The 24,083-nt window shown below is 42.0% G+C and overlaps 2 protein-coding genes across 4 annotated transcripts in view; one reads left to right on the forward strand and one right to left on the reverse strand.

Moving 5' to 3' along the window:
* On the reverse strand, positions 1-16,306 carry lrrc3ca (leucine rich repeat containing 3Ca). 2 transcript variants are annotated; one of them, XM_084342616.1, is made up of 3 exons: positions 16,119-16,306; positions 12,256-12,433; positions 1-1,384 (listed from the first exon to the last, which is right to left on the reverse strand). In XM_084342616.1, exon 3 carries the CDS (start codon positions 1,299-1,301, stop codon positions 507-509), a length of 795 nt encoding a protein of 264 aa, XP_084198742.1. In that variant the 5' UTR covers positions 1,302-1,384; positions 12,256-12,433; positions 16,119-16,306; the 3' UTR covers positions 1-506. The 2 variants fall into 2 exon arrangements, with proteins under 2 accessions (XP_084198742.1, XP_084198741.1); XM_084342615.1 differs by lacking the exons at positions 12,256-12,433; positions 16,119-16,306 and adding an exon at positions 4,425-4,724.
* top2a (DNA topoisomerase II alpha) overlaps positions 15,756-24,083 on the forward strand; it is a 14,494-nt gene continuing 6,166 nt past the window's right edge. For both annotated transcript variants that reach the window (XM_084342612.1, XM_084342613.1), the window contains exons 1-22: positions 15,756-15,922; positions 17,266-17,412; positions 17,626-17,716; positions 17,830-17,893; positions 18,010-18,155; positions 18,347-18,444; positions 18,541-18,753; positions 19,107-19,280; positions 19,641-19,742; positions 19,857-19,994; positions 20,091-20,229; positions 20,320-20,477; positions 20,648-20,773; positions 20,955-21,065; positions 21,447-21,552; positions 21,695-21,804; positions 21,907-21,999; positions 22,083-22,197; positions 22,286-22,407; positions 22,529-22,677; positions 22,823-23,054; positions 23,145-23,279. In XM_084342612.1, coding sequence (XP_084198738.1) covers positions 15,905-15,922; positions 17,266-17,412; positions 17,626-17,716; positions 17,830-17,893; positions 18,010-18,155; positions 18,347-18,444; positions 18,541-18,753; positions 19,107-19,280; positions 19,641-19,742; positions 19,857-19,994; positions 20,091-20,229; positions 20,320-20,477; positions 20,648-20,773; positions 20,955-21,065; positions 21,447-21,552; positions 21,695-21,804; positions 21,907-21,999; positions 22,083-22,197; positions 22,286-22,407; positions 22,529-22,677; positions 22,823-23,054; positions 23,145-23,279 — 2,787 coding nt within the window. In that variant the 5' untranslated portion in view covers positions 15,756-15,904. The remainder of the gene's footprint in view (positions 15,923-17,265; positions 17,413-17,625; positions 17,717-17,829; positions 17,894-18,009; positions 18,156-18,346; positions 18,445-18,540; positions 18,754-19,106; positions 19,281-19,640; positions 19,743-19,856; positions 19,995-20,090; positions 20,230-20,319; positions 20,478-20,647; positions 20,774-20,954; positions 21,066-21,446; positions 21,553-21,694; positions 21,805-21,906; positions 22,000-22,082; positions 22,198-22,285; positions 22,408-22,528; positions 22,678-22,822; positions 23,055-23,144; positions 23,280-24,083) is intronic.

Genomic DNA, 24,083 nt, shown 5'->3' on the forward strand with positions numbered 1-24,083 from the left:
TTTAAATGGAAAACATCATTTTACTTGGAATATACCAGTGAATACCGTAAGGGTTTTAATGGAAAACGGTTGTACATGGAGTTATTCATTCTACTATTGCCTCTCCCACTGTTCATATCACTGTCTGACGTTGCTTACTGGATTGTCTGTCTGTAAGTGAGATGCATCAAGATGCATGCACCACTGGATAAATCCCATTTGTATCCCATATTTGGAGTTCGCCAAAACACATACAGCTGCTTTTTCTCCCTTATCGCACAGACTAGACCATCATCTCAGCCCCAAAAAATCCTAATGGGTCGCCGAGAGATTAATTATTCATCAGGGCTAGGTTGCATCGGCCTGGTTTTCTTGCACAGGCACATGTCTTGTTGCCCACCTTGGCTCCGTAACAACAGCTGGGAAAAAAAACATCTGAGACTGATGACGACTGTAGTCGCAGGTTGTAGCTCCATCCTGTTTGGTGTGGGTTACCACTTCAGGTCCCATGTGTAGCTCCATCAGCCCTATACCACAGTACTAATGGTGGAAGACTCCTCCGACTTGCCCTGCCTGCTAGGCAACGACTTGAGATACTCCAGGTGTCTGCGGGCGTCCTCCTGATTAGCCCTGACATAGTAGACCAGGTAGGAGATGACCATGGTGAACCAGCCGAACATGACGACCAGCATGGCCACATCTGTAGTCCTCTTCATCACCACACATAGGTCTATGTCTGGTGCCAACAGGAAGGAAAGTCCTTGAACTCCTATTTCCTCAGGATCTGAAGTCTGGCACACAATGCCTTTCAGCGACGCAGGCTCCAGGTCCACACGAGGCAAGGCCATCTGCAAGTTGCAATCACAATGCCATGGATTGTTTGTTAGGTTGGCGCGAGCCTGAAGGCCTTCGAAGGCCTCAGAGTTAAAGTTTACTAACTTGTTCGAAGAAAGGTCTAGAAATTGTAATGAGGAGCCCAAGCCCCTGAATGCCCCTGGTTCTAACTGGCTTAATTCATTATGTGATAGATCCAGTTCAACCAGATGGGGCAAACCTGCAAAAGCATTCGCTGGAACTGATGTGAAGAGGTTAAAGTCCAGGTAGATGCGCCATGTGTCATTGGGGATATCCTGGGGGATCTCTGTGAGCTGCAGATTGCTACAGCGCACCGTCTTTCCGCCGCTGTCGCTCTCAGAGCAGTAGCAGCTCTTGGAGCAACTGGTGGCAGCATGGTGGAAGCAGAAGGTCATCAGCACCAAGCTGTGCAGCAGCAAACACATGACCACTGAGTGGCGCAGCAGCCAGTCTGCAGGTAGGGACATCGTGGAATACGGGCATGCTCCAGGAAGGATCACCTGGGTGCAGGAACGGAAATACACATCAACCTCCCCAGTAGCTGTTCAACCTATGACATAAAAACAGCAGAAAGTCACATTAGCAATGGTGAGAAGACTTTGATACCTTTGAAAGACCTTTGAAAAAAAGAGAAGTGCAGATTGAACAGTGAAATATTTTTCTCTTGCAGATCATTGGTGATTAATGATGTTCTTTAGAGTCCATTTACTGCAGAAATAGGGGGTACAGTATCTCGTCTAATTGCAGTGAGAAAGCAGCGGGAATGCTGCACGCTCATTTCAGCGTGTTGTTGACCAGAAACAATCGCGCTTCTGTTGTATTTCCAGGAAAGTCTGCAGATCAGACATTCCCTTCATACTTGCACAATAAACGAGCTTCGAAAATCCTTTGGTGTCACTGTGCCTCTTTTATAATTGACATCCCTGCGATGCAGGGCTATTTCAGTACACAGAGACTGGCATTAACATAGTGATGTGACACCACGAGGAACAAAATGTTCCGAACAAAACATGAAACCAACTCGATTTCTAATGTAAGTGTAAATAAACCATTTTTCCATTTCTTTCTAATACTATGGCTGCCGTTGTGATGCAACAGTTTTAGTAAAAGTGACCATTAAAACTGTCTTTTCTTCGTGTCCGTCAAGCTATGTAGTCTCTAGTCCATAAGGTCATTTAGTCAGAAGTGCAAGTAACACAAAGGTAAAAGCTCCCCTGCATGTCCTGTAAATTACACTTCATATTTTGTATGCAAGCCTTTGAAAATAGCAGCTCTACCCACCCTAACACACTTCATTAATAGCTGATCAGGGCTACCTCCTATCCTGTTACTAATCCTCTTAGGGAAAAACTCCTTAAGTCAGTGTAGCATCAGTGTTGGCCACCCAATCCCTTTGTTGGGGTAAATGCTAATGCTATAAACAGCACCGAGGCCAACAAAACAGACAATGTGATGGCCTGTCTTCTTTGAGACAAAAAGGAGCCACGGAGTTCAACCAGACTTCTTAATTTCTTCAAAATGGCTTCAGACTGGGCAAGATCCACTTACCAAGATTAAAAAATGAAATCGATCTCTAAGTACTTCTAAGTATCACATGACGTTGGGGGGTAGAGGACAGAGTGTGGTAGCGATGGCGGTGTGTATGTGTGTGTTAGGGGGACAGATGATTTGTCTACGAGACACAGCTAATAACGCTCATTGTGTTACGCCGGTTTACAAGAAGCCTGCCAGACAACCCCAATAATGAGCCATTGGGGGAGATGGAGGCTGATGCATCGGAGCAAAACACAGTTGAAGCCTCTGCGATTAAGAAGTTGTTTATCGAGACATCTTCATTGAGGCAGAGCAACTTCAAAAGGATTTCCCTCTGTATCAGCATGGTGCACGAGAAAGCAAAATAGCATGACAGATGCAGCTGAACACCCAAGGAAATAATAAAGTCTTGCCTGAACTAAATGGGAAGCATTAAGCTCCGGTAAAGGCTATACTTTTCCCGTCACACAGCATGCCACCCTGGTATTTTCCTGAGAGATAATGGGGGAGCAGAAGTCGAAGGCTGGTGACAGAGGAGGAGAAAGCATGTGGGCAAGGGAGGAAATTGGACACACTGGCACAGTGTTGAGAGAAAGACTGGTATCAAGAGGATTTAAGGAGAGGGGTAACATTACGATAACAACACGGAGAGCAGTGCGTGACACTAATGAGATATCGAGGAAGGAGGGAAGGGGCAAATGTGAGTGAGTCGAAAGGGACAGCTGATGAAGACAGCTGGCAGTGGAAGAATAAAGGCGACAGGAAGGAGGAAGGTGTCGCCTGTGGATGAGATAAACAAGAGAGGGTGAGTTGCAGGGTGGGGCACCGGCATAAGAGATTTTCAGAAAGAAAAATACTCCTCAAAGACATTTTACTAATGGTCTACACCCTAATAACAAACAAACCCCATCTCAAAACCATATACTGTAAATGCAATAAATCAATTGGCCTCTAAATCATATGAGGTCTTTGTCGGTGCGATAAATAACTCTCCTGCTTTTAATTTACACAATAAACTTGTCGCTGCGGAAGCCAAAGGTCAGTCTCCTGCTTCATAAATTCACCGCTGTCAGTGCTGAACTAACAAGTCTCTGCCACAGATGACTCAAGGAGCTGTAATTTGGACTGGAGGCATCAAAATGCAACCCAAATTTACTATGTTAATACACTTCGTGACGTGGCATTTCTCATGCATGAATCTGACCTCTTCGTGGGCATCGCATCACAGCTGTAAGCATTGCATGAATGGCAAATAAGCTCCTGGTTTCTAGTTATCAATGAGGAGGGAGGGGGGAAGGTGAAGTGTTTGCATGACAGAAAAGGAAACAGGAAAATAAAGCATCCTGGACATCTTTGCCTTGAGAGCTTTTAATGCAACTGTAATCATATTTCAGTGCTTTTAGCTCCATCCACTCCCGCTGCCTTACTCAATGCCCATCTCGATTACTACAGAGGCTCTGTCTGTTCATTAGAGCACAACACTGCGCTTGGCAGGTTTCCACTTTCCCTGAAGACCCCATTTTTCCTCACAGATAGAATAATCTTGTTGAGTTAACAGCACACTGTTTGAGGAGGGCAGCGAGCTCTTTTGAGGGCGTTATGTCATTTAATGTACAGTGTGCCTGTGTGTATCTCAATCAATTTAACTTAAATATTCACATCCTCAATGCAAACTTCCAAAAACTAAAGCAAGGCTGATCTAATCACTTTCATTTCGGTTAATCACAACACAAGCTGAGGACATTTAAGATGCCAAATTAAAGCCTAGCAGTGGGTTAAGTATCAGTTCCTGCTCAAATTTAAATTCTGCTCGTAAGCAACAAGCATCTGGTGGAAAATTAACTCAAAAGGACAAGAGATAAAGGCGATGCCTCGCGGGAACTGATACCCTTGTTAAGTTTGTCTTTCATCCTGTTTTAGTCAGCACCATCCGCTGCTTGTTTTTCCAGCGAGGATCACATGTAGAAACCCGCATTAAACACTGGAAAAAAAAACAGTTGCCCTTTTATGTTTTAAATCCCAAAGAACCCACATGATCTGGAACAAAACACACTCACGTCTTTGCCGCTTTTCCTCTCCTTTTCATGATGCGTTTCTCGGCAAGTGCCCGACAATAAGCTCTTCCGGCAGATCAGAAGCGCACACAAAGCGAGCGGCTCGGTCGGTGTTTTGGTTGGCTTCCATCGGGTCCTCTCTCGCAGCTCGTTAAACTTGTGCTGAGAGCCGCTCTGGCAGCCGCGGAGCGCCACTGGAAACGCTCCTACAGTTCAGGGCTCGCTCGGCGCAGCCTTTTAGTTTCCACGCAACCAGAAAACTAGGCAACATTGCTGGAGCCAGCGCGAATTGACAAGGACGCAGGGCGAGGGCAAGGCTGTCACTGAAGGCGGTGTCTCATCGACCCTGATCCTGGATGTGACACACACACACACACACACACGCACACACACGCATAATAATAATAAAAATAAATAATGGAAAGTTTAAAAAGGCAGGCACATGGCGCGCAATGCATTTACGCACAGTCGGAAAGCCTTAATGGCTGGAAACACTCACTCACATGCTGAGTGCATTCACGCAAATATGTCATGGCGTGACTGATAACACTCATTCACATGCAGCTGTTGATTGCTGTGGGTGTAGTGGATTTGATGTGCATGCATCAGGTGCCAGTAAAGTCAGCAGCACCCCTCCCTCACACACACACACACACACACACACACCTAGTCTCTCTCTCTTTCACACACATAAACACACACAAAGAGAAGTGATCTCATACATGGGCTCATACATGGAGCGGTTGGGTTGGCACACTACACTAATCGTTTTTGATCTGAAGCTTGTTGTTTCAAACATGCAGCCTGGCTGCCAGGGCGGTGGATCTCTGGCCGTCTCCAGGCCTTTTTCCTGCCTGCTGCCAGCAGATAAGGAGAGCCCAATCAAATCCACTATGAAAACAGACGTGCATGGGCACTGGTATGGGAGAGTCTGCCAAGCGGCAAGTCATAAGGTATTAATGGAATTAAAATCAATAAAGTGGGACACTCCACCCAAATTCCCTCCATGGTACTCTGGAGCCAGAGACAATGACTGATTGACTGCAGCTATACGGTCTTTCTTTCTTTTCGTGCTTTCTTTCCTTGGACTAACCAACTGGGTAATGTTTACAACAACCCCGGGCCCCAGACCAGCAAGGGCCCACAGAGCCCAGTTTGTGGTGTGGCCATTGCTTTGTGGTGATTTTACTTGCATTTTTTGTTATTCCACTAAAACATGAGCAAAAATAAAACGGTAAGGGATCCTATTGGTCCTTCTCGTATTTTTTTTTACCAATCTGGAGGCACGGCCATGTAGGCGTTATCTTCTGTCAATTCTAGTTCTAATAACTGTCTTTAGTTTGGCCAGTGATTGTACAGTACTTACAATCATTTCATCCAGTGGTAGACTCAGGATGTTTGAGGGGCAGGGGCGAGAAAAAAAAAAATAAGAAGGGCAGCACATGTATGTGGTGGGGCACAGCTCCATGCTACAGGGCACTTTATCATGTTTGATCTTACTTCCGTGGCGTTGATTGCCCCTGAATCCACCAGTGCTTTTGTCTTATTTTATCCAATAGTGGAGTCAAATAATAGTATTTTAACCTTAAAAAAAAAAATGTTTTTTTCTAATTTTAGACCATCTAGCTTTTCTTTTGGACCTCTTGGTTGTGCTACCAAGGCCACATCTTTTGTTGCTGTAAGATATTTAAAAAGATTCACAATCTCTGACGCTCTCCTCTTAGAAGATGCCTGGTCTATCCCTGTGGTGGCAGGTCTAATAGGGTTGACTTGGTTCAGTAAGACATCCTTTGGTCAATCTGCATTCTGTAATGTAGTGGGGGAGTGGACCTCCTTACCAACAAACATTTAAGACTCAGGAAGCTTTGTGGTTTTTAAAACCATCCACGAGCTTTGGCCCAACAGTTCCGCCATCAATAATTGCCCTTTATGTATCGTATTTCTCATAATGATATTATTTACTATCTCACACAGATGGGCTTTTATGTTTTGTGCTGCTTTATGAAGTGTATTTGCTATTCTGTGGTTTTTGGTCCCTGCTCAGGGAAAACAGATGCAAACTCACTACTAGCTAACTTCAGTGCAATTACTTTTAAGTGTGTGCTGACCCTGCAAAAAATAGGCTCCAAAATAAATACAGAGCTCAACAATGCAATGGGCGGTCATACTAGGATATTGGGCCACTCTGTTTTATGTTTAGCCCTCTGAATAATGCCTTTGCTCATTAAGTTCAGGCTGAACTGTTGAGGTTTGTATTACTTTGGTCTCATTGCTGTTTCCAGCAGAGAATACATGTCGGCCATCTCAACAGTATCTCTGACTGTTTTAATGCAGGTTGTGTTTGCCTGTATGACACGGTAGGTTTGATTGATTGATCATCGTAACACATCTGTGTGCATCTCAGTCCCCATGAGAAACACATATAAGTTCATTGTTGCCGCTCTCTATTCACTCCTTTGACAGCCCCGAGGTTACGAAGCCGCTCTTGTCAATTAGAAGAGGACGAGATAAGTGGAAGAGCATATGACAGCGAAACAGCAGAAAATAGGATTACTATCCTCATGGAGAGAGAGGAGAGTGCACTGAGAGTCTTCCCCAACGTTATCAGATTACTTCAAATGCTCCGCTGAGGTTGTAAGCTAGACGGGCGCTGTGTGCATTATCAACCCAGCATTAGTCCTGATAGACTACACTTTCAAGTGGATCAAAGTGTCTTTTTTTCTTATTTTTTGTACTCCTTATGCTTTCCTCTTCAGCCTGTCAAGCATCGCAAAGCAGGCTGGAGCTTCATCTCTGTTACCCTGATACCTGTGCAGGTGGCATACCTGTGAGCTAACATTAATCCATGAAGCCAAAGGGCTGAGCGGGAGTTTGCCTGTGAAAATACTAGCGTTTCTACAACGTTGCTTCAACTGTGTAGAATGATGTACGTACGCAATGTGATGCCATTAGGGTTTCCTGTGATGCAGTGGAACAAAAGGACTCATATTAATGAGCTCTCTCGCTTTCATTCTCATTTCTTATCCTTTGTCTTGCCTGTTCGCACAAACACACATACATGCGTATATATTTAAGCACACACACTCTCTGGCTCCCAGCCTACTCCTCGTCCCTGTGCAAGATCAAAGTCCTGCCTTGTCTTTGTGAATACAACATTACCCCGCTTTATTTATTTATTTCCTTACCAGTCTTGAAGCTTTTAATCAAAAATGGTGAGAAAGGTGTATTAAAAGGATTCCACATCTACCGCCAGTAACAGGGGGGTCGCTTCACCTCATCTTTCCTGTGAAGAGCCTCGTCTTTGAAGTCCGATGCTATTGACATTGAGGAAACAAAGGACTGGCAATATGAAAGTGTTGTAGATATTCATAGAGCCTTGAATTCCCCACTGGCAAAGCTACTGCTGGCTTAGCCTTGTCAAAAGCTTACAACAAGCAGGTTTGAATCTTGAGCAACAGCAGAGCATGAATGAGTTTTTTGCTTTACAGGTTTGTTCCAAGTGGTTGATGTTGTTTGTAGCTCATAATTTCTTGAAATTTCCTTGAAATGTGTTTGGCAATCTGCTGTTTTTTGCTTTCCTCAAATCTATGCTTCTTTTTCTTATTTATTTTTTACTTTTTGGTGCACAATTTTAAGTTAATACAGCATTGCTAACAGCTCTCTCAGGCTTTACTTGGGCACTGTGGTGCTTTGAGTTGCATATTAAAGTCTCCCTCCAGTCAAAACTGTGTTTCCCTTCTTGTTCTTATATAGTTTAATCTTCTTTACTGTGTAGAATGATGTAAGTACGCACTTAACGCTAGAAGGCTGTTTTCACATTCATCTACTGAAAATGGAAATCTTATTAAGAGCCGAGGCTACATATCTACAACACTATATATGTACAGTATGTATGAATACAACATATAGCATACCATCACCAAAGCTATTACAATTAATCTTGTAGGGCTCATGACTGTACTAGAGATGTCATCGTCGATTCATTTTGTTTTCGATAGCCCAACCAGTAACTAACCGGTTTAATATAAAGGGAAAAGGAACAAAATGACAAGAAATATAAGAGGCTCTGTCGTTTAAGTCCAGCGCTGTATTGACTCAACGAGCTCCAGCATACCGCGTTAGCTTCTCGGCCAGGCTGTCTGACATGTGCCGGACAGGAGAGGCTCTGATTGAGAGGAATCTACCAAACAGTCAATCTCATGGTGGTGCTAGAGGAAAGATCAGGGGATCACAAAAATCAGTTAGCTTTATCTACTGGCGAACATGAACATCTGTAGAAAATGTCATGGCATTCCATTGTGCAGTTGTGGAGATTTTTCAGCCAAGACTGAAGTGGTTGACCGGCCAACAGACAGATGAGAAGACCACTGCCCTCCTTGGAGCCGTATATCACTGAAAATCATTATGAATCGGTGTGTGAAGGGAAAACCACCAGGCTGAGCAGCTCAGGAGACATACACTCTATGACAGCGACTCAGTAGACCCTACTTCATATTAAGGGGTCAGAAGTGGGAAAGGTTGGGAACTACTGTTTCATGGCTGACCAGGCTAATGGGGAACTTAACGGTGCCTGACTACAACTGGCGCACGCACAGGCACGATTTACACGATCGTCGATCCTTATCTCAGTCAATATTATTGAGGTCATGGTGAGCTATCTTTCACTCTTCCAGCTGATGAAGCCGGTTAATCAGACCTGCTTCCTTTGCAGAGTCAATATTAAGTTTTAGAAAGTGAAAATACAGCCCTCACTCTGCATTTTGTCTATATAAGGTGTTCCATCTGCTGCAGATTTCTCATTGTTATGATTGTGAAAGCACTCGTGGTAACATTTTTTACAGTAGGTGTGAACAATCAACCAAGTGCCGTCACTGATTGTGATGAATGGCATCTTAAATGTTAAGTTGTTATGATTTCCTGCCAGCACAGGCAATAGAGGCCCTTGAAGCTGCTTTCCACTGCCCTTTTAAAGTAATTAATAATTCTTGGTCCTCCATTGTGTTTCTCAGACATATTCACAATGACAGCCAGGGAGGGGTGTTCACCTTAAAGGTCATGTTATGGACCTCCAAGGACACTGCTGGAAATGTGATGGTCAAAACATGACCCAACAATGAAAACTGTCTGTGAATGTTAGGGGATCACTGTAGATGCTTTTACTTTCCTGACCACTGTAAATGTTAGAGGTTTAAATATTCACGAGTCTCATCTACAAGAATATTACCAATGCTTTTTATTTTAGTCAAGGTTGGTCTTCTCATTTTCATTTTTTCCTGTGACAAATTCAGCATACGGTGAGCTATTGAGATCTGCTTTTGCACCTTTAACAGTTTGCTGCCAGTCATTTCATCTGTCATACACCTGGAAACTGCCTGCGCTGAATACTCACAGCGAGCATGAAGCTGTAATTTCAGTTTTTTTAAAGATTTGTGCCATTATTTCATGCTTGTTGAGTGTTTTCATATCAGTACGCACATTACACTCTGCATGCTCTACTTCCCGTCGATCATCTAACACCCACAGGGATAAATGGGAATAGTCTTTGCTGGGAAATAATTACTCAGAAACACTGAGGTGAACTGAAGCGAATTCACTTAGGCAAACTCATAATTGAGTTCTCCAAGGGAGAACACACATCTGCAACTCTAACACACTGAGTTTTCTCAAAGAACAACTTGTACAGACATTTTGGGTCGAGTTTTAAGTCAACATTTAACCAAATTAAATTGGGGGCAGAGGTATTAATTGACCTTGGTGAACTAGATATTTTTTTTAATTAAATGCTTCTTGCAGAGAGTTAGATGAAAAGATGGAGTTACTGCTAGAAGATGGTTAGCTTGACCTAGCTTAAAGACTGGAAATAGGTGATAAAGCTAGCTTACTTCTTTTCAGAGCTAAAACAATCCGCCCACCAGCACCAGTAAAGCTCAAAGATTTACGGTTTTGACTTTATGTCAAATAAGTCTATGTATGGTAGTGCAGAGATATCTGCTGAAGTTAGCATACTAACCAGCTAGCCCCGGCCCATCTGTAATACCACTCTGAGCTCCCAGTCTGGACCACTAGCTGCAAGGCTAACTGATTCAGCTAGCTAATCGAAACTATAGCTGGCAGCAGTTAATGGTTACTCTGCAGATATGCCGTCCTATATTTGTTTGTAGCATGAATTAAAGAGTTGACTAATTTCTTTAATGTTGCACCTTTAACACATCAGGTTTTGTGCCTCACAATGACTGTCAGTCCAGAAGTCACTGCACCCAGCCAAGAAATAGTTCTGCACAACCCCCCAAGCAAAAATCACAAATTGCTGTTTTCAGTTTTTGTCTGGATTAAACAAATGACATACAAAATGTTAATTAGTAAATTTGATGTTCTGATACCTTTGTAAAGAGCTGGACTAGCCGTTTTCCCCAACTTTAAGTCTTTAAGCTAAGCTAAGCTAACTGCCTTCTGGCTGTACCTTCATGGACAGATATAAGACTAGTATCGATCTTCGAATGACTTCCTAAAATATCTGTTACTTTAAGATTAAGTAGTGGGAAATTCATTCTGAATGTCAGACTGAGGTGGTCTCAGATTTGAGTCAATTAAAGTGCATGTGGCACGGTCAGCTCATACATGTTTGGTTTATCTTGGGTGGATGTAAAGGCCAAAACTGCAGAAAAAAGATGGATGTTGAAAATGGTCCTTTTCACTGTCAACTGAGATATCTTTTGTTTTCTGTTGGAACCAGCTCTGACATACCTGTCAAGTACTCAGCTGGAAGCAGCAGTTGTTTACCTGTCACCCTAATATCCGCGACGCAGCACTATCCTTGTATGACACAGGACATCAAACTGCACCAAGCAGCCCCTTTAGACGGCTATAAACAGATCTATGACACATCAAGTTTCTTTCTCCCCCACTTCCCCAACAGTCAGGCTGTATCAGGCCTCAGAAAACACAGGGCCATCAATAAATAAACAGGAAGCAGGTGGTACTGAGAGGGCGGGTGTCCATCTACTTTGCTAACATCTCTCAGCAACTTCAGATGGGTGACTATTTTTGGATGCTACGAACTTAGTATTCCCTGTTTCATACTGCCCACTAGTACTAGATAGGAGGAAGTCTGTGTGTGAGTGTGTTACGAGGTTAGAATAGTAATGGGATAGTTGCAAACAGGTGTGAAGCTGCATTCTCTTAAATTACAATAGGATTTTATACTGTGGAGACACATTTTTAAAATTACTACAGAGAAACTTATCAGAAGGCAATGGAAGGTTTCCTAAATCCACAAAACATTTGCCAGACTTCTTATTTTGTCAGATTTTCATGTATGTAAGGCTTCCCATTTTGCCATTAAAAGGAATAGTTCAACATTTTGGGACATTTTTGGTGATTTGCTTTCTGACAGAGAGTTCAAGACAGATAGGTATGACTCTCATGTCTGCTTTTTAATTATTAAACTACAGTAGAGGCAGGACACAGTTACCCTATCTTAGCAAACAGACTTAAAGCAGGTGGTAACAGCACGCCCGGCTCTTTCCAAAGGTACCAGTAGGTCTCCATAGATCTTAGCTGTAAGCAATAAAGCTAATATGCTTATTTCCCAAAAACGCAAACTATTTCTTTCAAATAGAAATCTGAAATTTATGTATGCAGATGAACTGTTCTTTTCAATACAAACTCCCAACTGTCCAGGAGTCCTGACTGCACTGTTAACCTCAGCTAATGCCCCAGGTTGAACCACCAGGAGGTTACCACCAGGCCATGCCTTGTTTCTCCCCATAGCTAACACCTATTGCCTTAATTCTGAGCTTTCTCCACTCTGCTGTAACAACGTGAAACAGCCTACCCCCTGCAGTCGTCGGAGACATCACATCAAATCGTGTTCATGCCTTCAAGAAGAGATTGAATAAACACCTCCTCTGGATGAGACTGCACTCCTAAAGCTTAAGGCCTTCAAACAAACATGAGACAGCTTCATATTCCTGAGTAGCTGCAGATCTGGGTGGTATTCGTGAGGCTTGTTTCTGCAAAAGCAAAAAGAAAGAAAAGTTTGAATACACGGTGCGGCTAATCCCCTCTAATTATAGTTTTGATGAGGTGATAAAATACATTTTGAAGGTAACAGTAAATCCCATCTCACAAAATTCTCAACACTGCTCTGCAGCACATTTTGACTCTAAATTGTCTCACTGTCAGGTACAGAGGAATCAAAAATATGCTATTTTGAAGGTAGCATCCAGCTCCTTGTGTTGTTGTACGTGTACAAAAAAAAAGCCTGGATGAGGGCAGTTGGCACATTCTTTTATATTTCTTAAAAGAAATCAATCATTCTTTCTGGCTGAAGATACCGAGTGCAAAACCAAACTGTAATGTGCGCTTGCACCTTTATACATGGGTGCAGGTGTGGGTGTATTTGTGTACATACACTCCACTACATCTGCTGGACCACAGCTCAAACTCCTCAGCCCTATTATTATCATGCCAAGGTCAGATGAGTGGGCAGCATAGCAGAGGAAGACAGATAAGAATGGAAGAACGGTTAGATAAATCAGGTTACTGCATTTCCATTGACTGATAACCACCAGACCAAAACTGTAAAAGCTTTGCTTAGTGCTGAATAAAATCCTAGACTTCTGAATATCTTTACATTAGCTGAACACAGCTGCAAGACACAAAGTGAAGCTCTGCACAGTAATATACTGTGGCAGCTAAAACACATCAGCTGAGTGCTATGATGAAACTACAACAGTAAACTTTTAGGGAGATAAACCCATTAACCGCTAAATAGCTTTTAGGCAGCTATCATGTACAGTGTGTAAGCGTGTGTGACAGAGCGATCGGAGGAAATGAGGGGGAGAGGGAGGAAGGCAGGGTGGGGTGGGAGAGAGTATTGATAAATGAAGCAAAATTGAATGCTGAACACTTTGGGGTAAATGGAAGGCTGCAATTCCAGAAAACATTACAGAACATTTTCTTGCAAGTCGTTTTTGTATATTTGTACATTGAAAAAGACAGTAATGGTTTTGTACCAGAAGCGACCAACATAAACAATGGCATTATCATTAGGGCAACATGGAGAGAATGGGTGTGCTTCATTCTCTGCTTCCTTCCAATTAGGGATGGCCTAGTGGGCTGGGTAGTGTGTAGAGGGAAAGACACAATATAGACACAACCAGGACACAATCTCTCACCCGCTTCGATTAGACTGTAGGCCAACTGATCCGGATCACAGCAGTGGAGAGCTTGTTGTGGTGAATACTTGTTTGTCTAAAGCAGTCTAAAGTGTACTTTTAGTCATGACTTAAAGGTGCAATATAACGTGTTGCAGCAATATCTACTGAAGTTAGCATGCTAACCAGCTGGGCCAAAGCCCATACTGGTCCAAAGCTCCTGTGTTAGCGGTGAAAACACCAGCACAGCCCCGGTAATGCCAGCTCCCAGCAGCCAGCGGTTCTGGTTATATGCTGCCCCCTATTTCTTTTTGAGTTTGAATTCAACAGGATGCCAGTGCTTACATATTGCACCTTTAACTGATGTGAATATATGTATATTGTGAACTGCTGACTGTCGGGTAAATCAAAAGATCATGCATTTGGAGCCCATAGTGTTTCCTTGTTATTGTACATCTATGAAAAATTTACATCTTAGATGTTTATGTGTGTGCAGGTGTGAGTATGTGTGAAAAGATGTATATAAATATATGGATTTAGGTCATGCACACGTATGTACACATATACATCTGCATCTGCATACATGCCAAATTTATAAGGTATACATACTGTATGTGGTTTGTCTCTTATTTGCAAACTATGTGTATTGCAAGTTGCGTTATGTATACAATGAAACAAATTAAGGTTGTATTAACTGTACTAATGAAAGGTTGTTCACAAAATAAGAATTACATCTCCAGTATTTTCTCCTGTGTGTAAGAAGCAGCTGTCACCTGCTGTACTTTGGACTAAAATAAGTACCTTGAGTGATGATGCACACTTTGACTCTTTCGGAAATTATTTGCTGACTTTGCAGGTGCAGCTTCCAGGCGAGATGTAAATAAGATGGAGTGTGCAAAGATGTTAAATATTGCAGCTTCACTTGGCTGTGTGAATCCTGAATGGCATTATGCAGCTGTGAATATCACAGTTTCTCTGATCTCTTGAAATCCTGCAGGATTATACAGCTATCATATTAGGCTTCAAAGAACATGGTAAGGCTTTAAAAGTGCTTAAGCTTGTGTGATATGCCATAAATAAAGACAGACCTGAGTTAGTTGGTAACCACCTGAGTTAGACATTTGCAATTTAAGAGTGGAACAGAGTAAACATTGTATGGAGAGACTTGAGGACGGTAAGGCATTTGTCTCTTTCTTTCTCTTTCAATTTGGAGGATTTTTAATTTTAGCTCCTGTTTTTTTTTTATTAGCACGTGGTACAATCTAGTCAGTGATTTGATGAGACATAAAAGCTCATTAATGAAAGTGTATATACTATTTACCAGTACCGAGGTAAAGCATCTGAAAGACAAACAAGGGCTGTTTTTTCATGTACATTTCTAAACTATGTGGCCACACACTGTGTAGACTATGTACAGCACATACAGTGAAAATGAAACAATGCAATGATGTTAGTGCTGACCTTCAGATTTAATGGTTGTTTACATCAATATCCTGTGAACTGTGTGAAAGTGTTTTTATAAAGCACCCATGGGATAAATGGGCTATGATTGTGACACTACTCACCAAATAATCATCTCCCATACCTCCATGCCAATATCATATCAATATGTCTAGTATTTATTCCCAGTGTGCTGCAGTACAGCCATAACGATAAAACAACTGATCTTTTACACTCAGTCACCCCACTGTAAATGAAATAAGTGCTATGTGTTAGCTGTGACAGGCCCATATGAGCAGGGTTTCTATGATCCAGGACAAATAAGAATCACTCAGTCATTCAATTAATGAATAAAGTGTTTACAAACATAATGTTTATTTCCATATAGGCCGATTATTGTCAAATCAGAGTTGAATAGACAGTTTTAATGACAACCATGACAAAATACTTAGTTCCACTGTTCGTCTCTTCTCTTGTTGTTAGATGATTGTGTGTCAATGATAAATAAACTCCTGAAAATGTCTTTACAGCACGTATTCTATTATTGTCCATGTTGGGAAGCTGATTGGCCGTTAGACACATCGTGGGCGGGCTCATGCCTCTTAAGAAGTGGATGATTGGTTCTCTCTTTGAAAAAAGACGCCTTTAACTTCCTCATTGGCGGAACACGTCAGAAGCCCCGTCGTTTGATTGGTCAATGAAGCTGGCGCGAGAAGTTTCCTCCAAGTTTTGAATGTTCTAACCGGGCTTTTGATTCACTCGGCGACTACAGTGAAGCCAGGCAGCAGTTATTGTTAGGAGTTAGCCGAGGGTTTATCAGCTAGCGTTAGTTATAAGCTTAGTCTATAAATTAAGCGCCAGGGCTTAGTAATAAATATAAGAAGAATGGCTGAACCACTGAAGGTAACATTACTGTCACTTTGATGTTCGCTATTTGCAGACAGTGCTAATGTTAGCTAGCGTCACATTGAAACTTAGCAACGGTTTATGTTAGCTAGCTCACATCGTCTATCAACTTATTTAACGTAATGAGAGTGGTGTTAAATGTGTCATGCAAAGTGCAATGGTCAAGTGATCCGTCAGAAACGTAACAACTCACCTCCCAGACACATGTCCAAACTACAAATCTGATGTGGGCCAATGCATCTTCAGAAACCGTGTTAATGCTACGGTCCGTTTAGCTAGTTAGCTAACGTTAACGTACCGACACATCCTTTCATATACCGCTTAAGAAATAACGTTGACATCACAACATGGCGGTGCACACTCCGTAATAATATTAACTTATATTAAGCTAGAATCAGTGTAAACTTGGATTTAACTGCTTAGCCTGCACAAACTGTAACTTCTCTCAAAATGTGACATGAACATTTTTAATGATGTTGTCTGAAGTTTGTAAGTAGAAAAAGGCAGAACAGTTAAGTGCATGCCAGCAAACACTGTTTCCAACAGCTTCCCCTCTGAATTGTCCTTAAGCCACATGGTGAAATCACGTCTCAGGAACTCCCAGGAGATGTTTTCTTTTTGTAGACTCTGCAGTGTACACTAATGATTTAAATTCTTTAGTAGTTATGAGTCCATTTTTTTGTCCATTGTTTTATCCTATCAAGATTGAAGTAATTTCAACAATGTGCAGTTGTTTGAACAAGTGGCATTGCAGGTGCTGTTGGTTATTGTTTGGAGATTACCTGCAGCACAAATAGAACCTGAAAAAAAATTGACAGCTTTCCTAAAATCTGCCTTTAATTCAAAACACTGTAAAGAGAAAACGGGGAAGGCTGTCATCATGAGGATGTGTTTTGTTTTATGTTGATAAAACTGCATAAATGTGGGTTAAAGTACAGGTGAACCTGTCACAATCTTTGCTGCCTACGCTACTACCAACCAGATTTGGGTAGAATATGATGGAAACTAGGACTGGTAACAGAAGTCTGAATACACTGTGCAAAAAAGTCATGTGGTCGTGCAAAAGCAGCATACTACTGAATCAACCAAAGGGCCAAGTATACTGTATGTTGCAAGGTAAGGGGCAGAAAAGAAATAGTTTACTGGACATTATATCAAATTTCAGACTACCTCTCAGCATCGGTAACATGTCCCACATGCCCCAGATAAACATACTACTTGTCCCTCATTTGTTTTGTTTTTTGTTTTTTTTCTAGTTCTTTTTGGTGTAGCCCTACAGTTTAGACAGCAATACAAGAAAATGCACATTAAAGATAATAACTGTGTGTCGTACTCGACAGACCTTCTTTGAAAACAAGCCGGTGGAAAAGACGAAGAAAGATCCGAAGCGGCTGTCGGTGGAGAGGATCTACCAAAAGAAGACGCAGTTGGAGCACATTTTGCTCCGACCTGACTCCTACATAGGCTCTGTAGAGCCTGTCACCCAGGTAAGAAGTCACAAAGCAAGGTCTTTGAAATTTAAGAATTCTCTGATGAAACAATTGATTTAAGTCCTATGTAAATTTTTGATATTTTTGGAGAGAATATTGTTCTCACTGCAGAGTTGCAGAATATTGATTTGAGGAATAAAGCGTTAATGGTTCAAATTATACAAATTTATGCATGATCTTTGGAATCATTGATTGACTTCTTTCTTTTAGCAAATGTGGGTGTATGATGAGGATGTTGGACTGAACTGCCGTGATGTGACATTTGTGCCAGGGCTTTACAAGATTTTTGATGAAATCCTTGGTGAGTAAATGGCTCATAATTGTAGATGGTGTATTACGTATATAGACAACATGTTGGTTGTCCTATGTCGGGCCTACTTTATTCAAGCAATATTTGTTTTATTCTCTCTACAGTAAATGCAGCTGACAATAAGCAGAGGGATAAGAACATGAACTGCATCAAAATCAGCATTGATGTGTGAGTAATAATTAATACTGCACAACTATATAAGATCTCAAATGTCTTATGATCCTCCCACAGTGTCAATTTGCAGACGCACATCATGAAATGCATGTCTACTTTTTTCCTTTCAGTGAAAACAACACCATCAGTGTATGGAATAACGGGAAGGGTATCCCTGTGGTGGAGCATAAGGTGGAGAAGGTCTATGTGCCTGCTCTCATCTTCGGACAGCTCCTCACCTCCAGTAACTACGATGACGAACAGAAGAAAGTGACCGGTGAGTTTACTCATTTAAATTAAATAATTGCATATAACTGTGAACATAAGACTCAGGTTGAGCAAAAATATAAATTGAAGCCACACAAAGGCTGTTTATAAACAAGCTACAGTCACGTTTGGTGTTAAATCAGTAGACTGTTACTTTTCTAATATCCTAACCTACGTATTCATACCAATATTGTTCTTCAGGTGGACGCAATGGATATGGTGCTAAGCTTTGCAACATCTTTAGCACAAAGTTCACTGTAGAGACTGCCTGTAAAGAATCAAAGAAGACCTTCAAGCAGGTAGGATGGAGGCTCAACCAAATTTGCTCTTTTGCCGTCATTGTTACTTAAGTAAGGGGAAATGTTTTATAATATGTCTGTCTGTGTTTTTCACAGACTTGGTACGACAACATGGGCAGGACAGGGGATGCTAACCTCAAATCTTTTGACGGAGAGGAATACACTTGCATCACCTTCAGGCCAGATCTGCCCAAGTTTAAAATGAGCATACTGGACAAAGACACAGTGGCTCTGATGACCAGGAGGGCCTATGACATCGCTGGAGCGTCCAAAGGTGTCCGTGTGTTCTTCAACGGCAAGAGGCTGCCAGTACGTTATCATGTCATTTCACTTTACTGTCCATCACTTCTGCCTGACAGTCACCTATCTTTTAACTTTCTCTCGCTAAATTAGTTTAGTCTAATTTTTAAAGCTAAATTAAGTTTCAGGGTGAACTCTGCCTTATAAAGACGGTTTTGAAAGTTAAACCATTTTGATTAATTAGAAACCTGTTTTTTTATCCTAGTAATTAAGCTCCAACATATTATTATGACATTTTTCAAAGCCTTTTTAAAATATCTTTTACTTTTACATAGCTTTGATGTAGGAGTTAGGTTTCTAAATGGTACGAACAGGAATAAAATCATACGATTAAGACTAAGACAACCGCTGTTGTACTCCAGGTTTCAGGTTTCCGTAGCTACGTGGACATGTATGTGAAGGACAAGGTGGACGAGGTCGGCAATACACTCACCGTGGTCCACGAGATCGTCAACGAGCGCTGGGAGGTCTGCCTCACCATGAGCGAGAAGGGTTTCCAGCAAGTCAGCTTTGTCAACAGTATTGCTACAACCAAGGTAATTTCACAGCGAATCAGAACTTTTGTAATGCATTCATTGTATGTATGCAGTACATATTTGTGTAACAGTGATTGAATGTGGGTTTTGATGACTATGCCGAACCCATTATTTAATTTTTTAAGTGTGAGCTGTTAGAATACTGAATGCCAATTTCAATCATCTTTTAGCAGCCCTGTTTGAATTTTCATCTTAGAGCAGCTATGAAGCATCTTAAGGTAGATTGAACCTGTAGGCTAGGACCCTTTTGTCAGCTAAGTACATGCTTGGCTGCGCTCCCAGCCACTTTGTGTCACAACGATTAAGACTTATGACATTTATTCTGTAAATGGGATGTTATGTTTGTCCCCTGGACCTCAGGGAGGGAGGCACGTGGACTATGTGGCTGACCAGGTCGTTGCCAAGCTCATCGAAGTGGTGAAGAAGAAGAATAAAGCTGGGGTGGCCGTCAAGCCTTTCCAGGTACAGTCATCTTAGTGTACCTTCACATCATAATTCCTCCCGAGTATCTGAGTGGAAAAGATTTGCTGTTAACAAATTGAATAACTGAATATAATCCACTTCCTTTCCATCCAGGTGAAAAACCACATGTGGCTGTTTGTCAACTCCTTGATTGAGAACCCCACCTTTGACTCTCAGACCAAAGAGAACATGACGCTGCAGCACAAGAGCTTTGGGTCCACTTGTTCTCTAGGAGACAAGTTCATTAAACAGGTGCTGATGAAAATACTACTGGCATGCATTCTTGCCTTTTTTAAAAGTGTAATAAAATTTGTTTTCACTAATTCCCCTCGTTTCTGTTCCTCATAGGCCAACTCCTGTGGGATTGTGGAAAGTATCATGAACTGGGTGAAGTTCAAGGCTCAGACTCAGCTCAACAAGAAATGCTCGGCTGTCAAACACACAAAAATCAAAGGGGTGCCCAAACTGGATGATGCCAACGATGCAGGTATTGTACACCACACTCTTTTCTTTTTTTTATTAGTCTAGCCTTGTGAGAATGAAAATGAGCTCACGCAGTAACCATGTTCTCTTGCAGGTGGGAAGAACTCCATTGGCTGCACACTGATTCTCACTGAGGGAGACTCAGCCAAGACACTTGCTGTGTCTGGGCTGGGTGTGGTCGGCAGGGACCGCTATGGAGTCTTCCCCCTCAGAGGAAAAATGCTCAACGTGCGGGAGGCCTCACTCAAACAGGTCAGACCCAACAGCATTGTGGTTCTGCAGATACATATGTCTCAGTGGTGGGTGCCAGGGGGGTCATGTATCTAGTTTTGTATTATTGTATTTGTCTTGTATGGACACAGATCTGTCTGTGATGTAGTTTACCAAACAGCTGAGAGTGAGTTTTTGGTCTTCCTCATTAGATTATGGAGAATGCTGAAATCAACAACATCATTAAGATCCTCGGCCTTCAGTACAAGAAGAACTACAGCGACCCAGAATCCCTCAAGAGTCTGCGTTACGGCAAGATCATGATCATGACAGATCAGGTGCACCAACTGTTTCATTGAAGATTTCTGTTTTACTTTGTTTTTTTGTGTATCCAATTTGTATTCATCATTTTAAACTTAATTTATGTCTATAGGGCTGCATGTATAAGTTCAAATTAGCTTTACAGATTTCTTAACATTAAAATGACTGGTATCTACTGTATTCCTGTGATTGCGACAGGATCAAGATGGCTCCCACATTAAGGGCCTGCTGATCAACTTCATCCACCATAACTGGCCGTCGTTGCTGCGCCACAACTTCCTGGAAGAGTTCATCACCCCCATCATCAAGGTAAATATTCTCATTACTGTCACTATGATTGCCTGAGTCATTTCACTTGGAGCAACTCAGATGGAGCCTTGGTAGATCTCATTCTGTACATCTTGTTGAGTTGATTTTCTAGCCCTGATAGAGATCCAAACATGCTACTTGAATTTGCAACAACACTGCCATCTGGTGTCGAATCCTAGAACTGAATGTAGTTTTATGGAAAAGCTGCTATTGACTGCTTTTAGTCAACAATTCAACCATTTAAATGAAAATCAGACCTGATTTCTCTTTGAAGATGTTCATAATCTATCTTTATTGTGCTAATTTTCAATATGTTAACCATTTAAAAGACAGTGAGATAACATGAAGTGATTCAGACTTGTTTTATTTCCTTCTTTTTAGGCATCTCACAAGAAAACTCAGCTGTCTTTCTACAGCATCCCTGAATTCAGTGCATGGAAGGAAAGCCAGCCCAACCACAAATCTTGGAAAATCAAATACTACAAAGGTTTGTTATAAACCCCTGTGTGGTAGTGAAGATGACAAGTAAGCATCCCTCCATACCTGGCCTGTTGCTGGTTGTAATCTCGCCTGTCTTTATAGTGCTATATCTAATAGGTTCTCTTTCTTTGCGGTCTTCATCCATTCAGGTTTGGGAACCAGCACGTCGCAGGAAGCCAAGGAGTACTTCTCTGATATGCAGAAACACCGTATCCCATTCAAGTACTCTGGACCTGAAGACGATGAAGCTATCACCCTTGTAATTATATAACATTATAAGCTATTTCAAAATGTCTTACAATACAATCAGTAGTTGTAGTGCTAACATCTGAGTCTTGCATATTCTTTTGTTTTTGCCCAGGCCTTTAGCAAGAAGAAAGTGGAAGAGCGGAAAGAATGGCTGACCAATTTCATGGTCAACAGGCGCCAGCGCAGGGAGCACAACCTGCCTGAGGTAAAATCTTAAAAATGAAAAAAAACTACATGTACTTTATTGCTGTTTTCTGTAGTTTCACAGCGTCTTTGCTGTCTTTACAGGACTACCTCTACGGTCAGGCCACCAAGTTCCTCTCCTATAACGACTTTGTCAACAAGGAGCTGGTACTTTTCTCTAACTCTGACAATGAGAGGTCCATCCCCTGCCTGGTGGATGGTATGTGAAATGAAATTGAAGCTTTAAAAAATACTATTATTAGGTGTAATAGCGGTCTAATATGCGTCTGTCTTTATGTGTATATCAGGTCTGAAACCAGGCCAGAGGAAGGTGCTGTTCTGTTGCTTCAAGAGGAATGACAAGCGGGAGGTGAAGGTGGCCCAGTTGGCTGGCTCGGTGGCTGAGATGTCGGCCTACCACCACGGAGAGGTGAGATGACATTACACTTAAATGAGCTGATTGTACACATTCTAAGAATCTTACTGTGTTTCTTATATTTATCATTTTGATAATACGGTTGAATAACTTTCCTCAACTCTTCATTTTTCAGGTTTCCCTGATGATGACCATTGTTGGTTTGGCCCAGAACTTTGTGGGAAGCAACAACCTGAACCTGTTGCAGCCTCTGGGTCAGTTTGGAACCAGGTTGCATGGTGGCAAAGACTCTGCCAGCCCTCGATACATCTTCACCATGCTCAGGTCAGCAGCCTCCTTACAAACTCCACATAATCTGAAGCTGCAGGCCTCCTGCACACGTTTGCTAAGATAAGGATGTGTGGAGTTGATTTCATGGTTTACCTATTAAGTGATTAACTCCAAAACTCCCGACTTTCTGTCCTTCCAGCCCGCTTGCCCGCCTTGTTTTCCCAGGAGTGGATGACAACCTGCTCAAGTACAACTTTGATGACAACCAGCGCGTAGAGCCGGAGTGGTACATGCCCATCATCCCCACTGTGTTGGTAAATGGTGCCGAGGGCATTGGCACAGGCTGGGCCAGCAAGATCCCCAACTACGACATCCGAGAGATCATCAACAACATCCACCTCATGCTCAATGGCGATGAGCCTCTGCCCATGGTGAGGACAGGGAATGGCTGTTGTTGCTTATCCTGTGTCTTCTGGTGAACAAATAGGATTATAAGGATAATTTACCTTTTTCTTCCCTAGCTTCCAAACTACAAAGGCTTCAGAGGCACAATTGAGAAGGTGATGGAAAACCAGTTCATGAACAGCGGAGAGGTGGCCATTATTGATTCCACCACCATTGAGATCTCTGAACTGCCTGTCAAAGCCTGGACGCAGGTTAGTTGTTGAAGCTTTGACCTTGTTCCTTGATGTATTCAGGAACTGTTTCTGTTTCTAGAAATTAGTGCTGGTCCACATGTCCTGGTAGATTTCACGTCCCGCAGCAATTGAGAGAAATTCAGGTCAAATATTATCTGTTTATTGAGCATATAAACAGATGATGAAGGCCACCAATGCTGTGTGTCACAAACTGTGTTGGTATTTGACAACCTGTGAATGAGACATTAGGGTTTTCCCTGCTATTATAACGCTTAGGCACCTATAATGGCCACGTTTCCCAGATTCGTTAAGAAGCTCTTAAGTGCTAAGATCTTCTTAGGAGCGCTCTTAAGAACGCTGTGAAAGAAGGATGTGTTTCCCAGAGTCGCTCTTAGCTTAAGAAGATCTTTCACTAAGAAGGAAATGTAAGATCGAGCTGACCCACTCTTAACAGCCTTCTTAGCGACCAAATGCTCAGTGATCAAGCCGCGTCAGGGAAATTTATATCCTCCACTTTGCGAAATAATAAAACAATGCTCAATGTTGAAATGCGCTCATAGCTGCGGACCACTGGCGCAAGAAAAAAAAATAGAAAATGGTAGATGAAAAAAAAACCTTTTTATTGAATTACACGTTTAAGTTTTCCACAACATCTGCATATATGAGTTTATAGTACTACACATAAAAAAACAACAACCCTGTGGCATTTCACAGATATCAAGGGAACAGATGTATTAAACTAAGCTGAACCTCATCCAGAGAGGCTTCACCTGCTACTCTACAGTATATAAATGCGTTGCCAAAGTCCGCGCGTGTGAGAAA

This window comes from Pagrus pagrus (assembly GCF_965226575.1).
Source record: "Pagrus pagrus genome assembly, chromosome: 21".
In the NCBI taxonomy this organism is placed as follows: domain Eukaryota; kingdom Metazoa; phylum Chordata; class Actinopteri; order Spariformes; family Sparidae; genus Pagrus; species Pagrus pagrus.

Coding starts and splice junctions, on each gene's coding strand:
- lrrc3ca (XM_084342616.1), bottom strand. CDS start 1,301: ATGTCCCTACCTGCAGACTGGCTGCTGCGCCACTCAGTGGTCATGTGT.